The sequence below is a fragment of the Nuphar pumila genome, unplaced genomic scaffold, assembly GCF_984573655.1.
Source record: "Nuphar pumila unplaced genomic scaffold, dmNupPumi1.hap1.1 HAP1_SCAFFOLD_446, whole genome shotgun sequence".
In the NCBI taxonomy this organism is placed as follows: domain Eukaryota; kingdom Viridiplantae; phylum Streptophyta; class Magnoliopsida; order Nymphaeales; family Nymphaeaceae; genus Nuphar; species Nuphar pumila.
The window spans coordinates 45,136-51,428 of record NW_028323350.1 but is presented as its reverse complement, the minus strand read 5'-3'; the positions used below and the strand labels follow the sequence as shown (position 1 = coordinate 51,428).

Below are 6,293 nucleotides of genomic sequence, written 5' to 3'. Positions count from 1 at the left end.
TTCTGGTCAGATGTATGTGTGCAATGCGAGTGAGGACCTGGGCCCAACATTTGCAGCAATGCCTGCGGCAGGAAGCAGCAAAAGATCATCACGAGCTTTTGCAATTTGTATGAAACGAAGGCGTGGCTGAGTGCTGGATCAGTATCTCCAAAAACGAATTTATGAAATGAAGCCTTCTCCGCGCTAGCTATTCATGCAGCCTGATCTATAAATCGTGCGGCATGTTGGATCAATGATGGTTGACATCGTGTTGTGTTGCAGACTCCGTGGTAATCACGCTGCCGATCTGCTTGAGTATGATTCAGCAGGCTATGTCTGTCTTGTACTATCCAAAAAGCCTGGAACAAACGACCTATCAAGGAAGAACAAACCTCGCGGCCACCAAACGGATGCTCAAGTACGCAATAAATAACTTCTTGATACAATGCTTGATCAAGCCAGCTATCAGACGGAGCCAGACAAGGCCGGAGCCCCTTGGGCCCGGCCCTGTCGTCGCAGGGCGCGCCGGACTGAGGGCGCCGCTTGAAGGCGCCTTCAGAGACATACCGTGGTCCCTGATTGAGGTCGTTAAGTTTTTACATCAGGCTTCCATAGTCCAATGCACAAATGAGTCAATGAGTCGGTGCCCAATGCCTTCCGCATGTTCAGTAGCATCTGAGGCTGCGCAAAGACAGCACATACTGCAGAATCTTTCCTTTGATACTCATAACTTTGACAATGCGCCCGACTTGAGTCATCCTCAAAGAAGTAATGCAATCGCAGCATCAAGGCTACTTGGCATCGGCGTTTTCCTGGTTCATAGGTGAAGGCAGAGCACAGATGCCAACTGCTGGTACACACAATTTTGTTTTTTGGGAATACAAACTAACAATGGCAGGGGCTTGAGAGATAAGCACCTGCTTCATGTATTTCACTGGTCCAAATATAATCCCTTTTGTTATCTATTCCAAAACAATCCCATCAAAGTTTCGACTGACATGCAGATTGGAAATCGTTGCTTCCACTCCCATTGCCACAGGGATGCATGTCTGAATCCGCTTACATAATTTGCAGCCAGGCAGCTTCAGGGACGCTTCATTCCGGCTGACGATAGGAACGATAGCAACGATTCCAATCTGAACTGCGTCCATGTATGTAAGTACTAGTGCTGCGAAACAACACACCATGCTCATCGTATTTTGCGTGCAGGATTCAAGGCGATTTCCTGCTGCGAGCGAAAGTCACTTCAACCATGCTCCTCCTCGGCATTGGGGACTCCTCCACCTTCCAGTACTCAAACCCTACGTGGATGGCACCCACCGGAACAGCTGACACCTTTCAGGAGAAGTGCTACTTTGCGACAAAAGCAAAGCCCGCCGGCGACGTCGCGGGAGCATACGCAGCAGCGCTAGCTCTCCTGTACCGCGTTTTCAAAAAGGAGGAGCCTACCCTGGCAGCGAGCTATCTGGCAGCGGCGAAGGAGATGTATGCGTTCGGAAAACAGTACCCCCAGACATCTACGGCATCCGCTGGAGGCGGCGACGTGAACGGGCGGTGCACAGGCAGCTGCAACGAGGTGTGTTTGCTGTTTTTGTTGTATGATGAGACGCGGCAATCGTCGCATTTGCAGTGAGCAAGCCACGGTCCGTGAAATAGAAACAAAGAGGCGGCTTTGACCACAGGCATGGCTGATGTTGCGCCGAAGTGGACACGGCAAATACCGCAACGCTGACCTGTCAAGGGCTGCTCTAGCATCGGGCGAGATTGGCGGTGTTAATTCTCGTTCAGAAATTTGATTTCTTTGCGTGGTGCTGCACCCCTCCACTTGGCGAGAGAAGACGCTGGACGTGTCCTTACCTGTATCAACACCAGCCATGAGGCCGTATCATGATGATTGATGTATCATGATTAATGATTCATTTTACAAACAGATCCAGGCCTTTCAACCTGTGGAGCGTGCGCCCATATTTACTTTTCTGACACTCTCAATATAGGTTGGAGAGCTCTACCTCACACAGAAGAACTCCGAACAGCACCTGTTCAATGGAGCGGCGGCCCTGTATGCTGTGACTGGAGAGACAGCTTACTACACCGAAGCGCTGGGACTTTATGGCAAGGTCAGGGGCGGGATGGGCTATTTGGTGTGGGACTGGGACAACGCGGTGCCAACTGGGAACCTTCTGCTGGCGGAAACTGCTCCTGGCGCTGACAAAGAGATGTTCCGGAAGGAGCTGCAGAACACAGTGGAGCGATGGGTGGCCTATCCGTACGTTACCTCACTACGTTTGGGAAGCAGCTGCCTGCTGGCAGGCATATTGTACTGGCTTCTGCATACCGTACCGCCGCTAAGTATTCAAACACGCTAATATGCAATCGTTGTTTAAATCCCGCAGAACATACAATTGTAGGTACAGTAAATCAGAAATACTTGTTATGTCAGCCCCCGAAATAGATAGAAATTTCCATATTCTTTTCCCAAACTTTTCTGGAGATTTGTGATGAAACATGTCCAAACAGGCATTTTGCATTTTTAGCCTTTTCGTTTGAGCATTAGCGGCAGTACGGTACATTTATTCAGTTAGCGGCTGTTTGGCAGCAGATCACGATGCGTCGCAGCCTGTGATCCAGGCCAACCAGCAGTTCTTCGCCAGAACGGGGTTCGACCCCCATTTTTGCACCCAAAATCAAGTGTTTTCAGGCAATGCGATCTGCAAATTACAGGGTCGTGCGACAACACTGCCTGCAAGGATGGCGGCTTGTTCCGCCAGAATGGGGTTCGGCCCACATTTCAGTCCCCACAATTTTATATACTCTCCGGGGTTTGGACCCCAAAATCACTCTGCCTGATGAAATGCTGAGCGCTGATATCCACACTGGCATCGGTGCAAAGTTGACACCATCTTACGATGACCTAAGCTGATACCAGAAAACTTTGATTCTGTCCTACTTTTCCGCAGAACTCGCGGATCCTGTCAACAGTGGTCCACATCGGGTACAGAATGTCACTTCCCATCCAAGAGAAAGTTGCATCTCCTCCACAAGAGGAAAGATCAGGTCATGGCTGCCTTGCACCCTGCCAATGCCGAATTCAGTTCGAACCTTTTGGTTTTGATGCACTGCAATCACCTACTAGAACTGAAATACTCTTAGTTCTACTAACTACCACTGACATTCATATCAGCTATCTAAGAATTTTCGTGCTGAAAGGATCAATTTGTGCAGGAAAACCCCAAAGGGCAACGCGTGGATCACACAGTGGGGCAACCAGGGTAAGGCGATGGCTGGGGCATGTCTGGCAGGCATATTGTCCAATATGAAGGGCACCAGCGACTTTTACAAGCAACGAGCCCGCTGCTTTGCTTACAAGCAGGTCCAGTACACTTTCAACAATGGCTACTCCTACATGGTCGGGTGCGGCTTACCTCCCGTACAGTCATGTGAAAGACATGACGGGCACACAAGACGTTTTCAGTTGCTTCAGGTCTTTCGGGTGTTTGCATTGATGAGTACTAGTCCAAGGGGCTTCGTACACCGCAAACAAAGCCATGCCGCGGTCATGCCATTGAAGTCATCCAGGCATGCCAGAACATTCTGACTTGCCATGAATGGCGTGATTACCGATTGATTCACTTATGAAGCCTTGCTACTTGAGCGGCCATGAGTGGTCTGCAATGATTGTCCCACTCCCTGGGACAACACAGAGTATTTAGTGAGCCGGAAACGCCAAAAACCCTGTCAAAAGTGCAACTAGAAACTGCCGGGAGACCCTCAAAATTCACTCTTCTTCTACCATTGTAGCCACAAGAGATTTTCCCCCTCCCAGGAGATATAACATAATATTACCTTGTGCACCTCATAGACTGCTATCCGTTTGATTCAGCCGCTGCAAACAGAAGTTTCACAACCGTTTGATGAAGCATCTGCAGCAACAGGCAATAGCAGCCGTGCTTCAATCGTGTGAAGCGACACACACAGCAGGTGCTCCCAGGAAGTGAAAGACTATCAGCGAGACGCGTTAGCTAAGTGGAAGATCAGCCATGGCCGTACCGCCGTTGTCAACACCAAGAAATTTCTGTTCAGACGCGACGTCAGCTCTGGCTGTCCCGCCACCAACACTGCCTTCTTTTTGTTCTTTTGACTGTCGCACCTCTACTTTGTTCTGTTTTCTTTGTCTGAAAAACAGAAGAAGCATGATTATGCTGTGGTGGTTATGCAGCTATGGGAGCAACTATCCCAAGAGAGCCCACTCCCGGGATGCAGCCTACCCCAATTGGAACTCGGGAAGCCTGCCAAACGGCAATCTGCTCCTTGGTGGCCTTGTGTCTGGTCCCTCACAGGCAGACGGCTTTGCTGATGATCGCGGAAACTACCAGCAGAGCGAAGTGGCAATCGACTACAGTGGGCCGATCCCGTGTGCAATCCTGGGTGTGGCCAATCAGGCTGCTGGGTCGTTTGACAGCTGCTAGTCTGATCAGAACGATCCCCTGGCGGCACACCCTTCAAATAACAACGGATACTTCGGCGCTGCCGAACTTGGTAGGCGTGATCTGCGATAGCATTTGCTCCAGAGCGCCTCCTCAATTCACTAGTGACCTGGGTGCACCAGAGAACCGCTTGTGCCGGACCAAAATCGATGCACGACCTCTCAATTCAAAGGTGGGAAGCTTTATTTTACAACTTGACCATGGTAGCCACAGCCGACCCGCGACACGCCTCAATATGATGGAGTCTTGACACAAGCGGAGTGGAACGCGGGACAAAGGGAAGCCGTTGGCAGCGATTCCATCTCCGCTAAAGCACACCCTTAATATAGTTACATAAGTCGCACAGGGTTTCTTGTTGCCGAGGAGCCTTTCATGCCTCATGTTCAGGGAAGCCAATCATTCCTGGTCCAAAAGTTGCTTTGCAGGAAAGGCACGGGCTGCCATGAGACCCAAGTTGCTTCTGTCGTTTGACAGTGAAAAGTACGTATGCGAACAGCGCATGCAGGGGCTCAAAATGCGCAATTGATTTGCATCGTCTCATGCAAGTCACTGACCAATTGGCACTGTAAGGCCAGGCTGGGATATAACTGTTGGCTTTGCCACATGTTCATTGTAGTATGTCTGCAGCGGTCAGACTTGTTTTCTCCAATGATGAGACATTATGATGATGCAGACATGCTGCTTTGCATGAAGCGGCCTAAAATGTCGATTGGCTTTCGTTGTCTGGCTGGTCCCTATAGAAAATGGTTGAGCAGTCCGAGATGATGATGATGATGTATCTTTTTACAACACTACCGCATCCACATGGACATTGGCAACTCCAAGAACTACTTGGGAATCAGAGTTATCATTACCATCACCTGAGGCAAGCGTACCTGGACCAGCCTGACTTACCATAACCTGACCTGACATGTCTTCATCCTCTTCGTCCTGTACCCTGCAAGAAAGGAGGTCAGCCACGGCTGACCAAAAACGACCCGTCAATTCCTTTGGGAGATCGTCGCAACCCACACTCAAAATCTTTGTCAGGAGATCAACTCCCAACAGAGATTCCAATTTAGTTGCCAAATTCCCACCTTGTAATCCAAGACCTCCAACCGTTTCAAGATATTGGTCTATTTTTGGCCACAAGATGGGACAATCCACGGTACAGTGAACACAGCCTGTGTGAGCATCCCCCAAATGCTCATCGCAGTCCTTGCAGTGATACTGTACGGGATCCACAAACTCGTAAGTCTGATTTTGAAGTCGGCTTCGTAGGGCAAACAGCTTACCACTCCTAGCGCTCATGATAGTACGAGCCCAAACAGAGGACAAACTTGACAGATATGGTGCAAGCCTGCGTGGTTGTTCACCGATGCACGCCCACTTCCATGGCACCGCAGAATGCGGCGATGCAACATATCTGGCTTTCCCTTGAATTAAGTACCAACTCCAGATATTGTCAAGGAGGTGTTGCCTATCAACCTCATTAGTAGGCAACGCCTCTGCTTCCAGCACTGGCACATTCACTACACGCACTCCCCCTTGAGATCTGGAGGAGATTCGCCTAGCGACCTGCTGTTTTGTAGGGGCTATGAAGATGTCAGAGATATTTAGGTCGTGGCAAATGTCCGATGAAAATTTCTGCACCTCTCCTTGCCAATTGGCCCCTACCCTCGGGCGTCCGACTGCTCTGTGCCCCGGGAAACGATTCGCTTTTGCCAGTTTACACCATCGAGTTCCCTGTAAAGTGGACAGATGCTTGTCATAGCATTGTTTAGAGGCATCCATTAGAAGCGAGGGGGGCAGTAGGCCCAAGTCTGTGAACAAGACTTCTGAGGCCACTTC

General features: G+C 50.0%; 1 protein-coding gene across 1 annotated transcript; it reads left to right on the top strand.

The window, feature by feature from the left end:
• The first annotated feature begins 1,231 nt into the window (after positions 1 to 1,231).
• LOC149810221 (uncharacterized) lies at positions 1,232 to 4,445 on the top strand. The gene is made up of 4 exons (XM_089994362.1): positions 1,232 to 1,555; positions 1,974 to 2,245; positions 3,202 to 3,390; positions 4,196 to 4,445. Exons 1-4 carry the CDS (start codon positions 1,232 to 1,234, stop codon positions 4,443 to 4,445), a joined length of 1,035 nt encoding a protein of 344 aa, XP_089850488.1.
• Positions 4,446 to 6,293: the final 1,848 nt, after the last annotated feature.

Excerpts from the sequence above, each read along its gene's own strand:
- LOC149810221 (XM_089994362.1), top strand. The coding sequence starts at position 1,232 with ATGCTCCTCCTCGGCATTGGGGACTCCTCCACCTTCCAGTACTCAAAC. Across the intron at positions 2,246-3,201 it reads GAGCGATGGGTGGCCTATCC|GAAAACCCCAAAGGGCAACG; the intron begins GTACGTTACCTC and ends CAATTTGTGCAG. Across the intron at positions 3,391-4,195 it reads GGCTACTCCTACATGGTCGG|CTATGGGAGCAACTATCCCA; the intron begins GTGCGGCTTACC and ends GTGGTTATGCAG.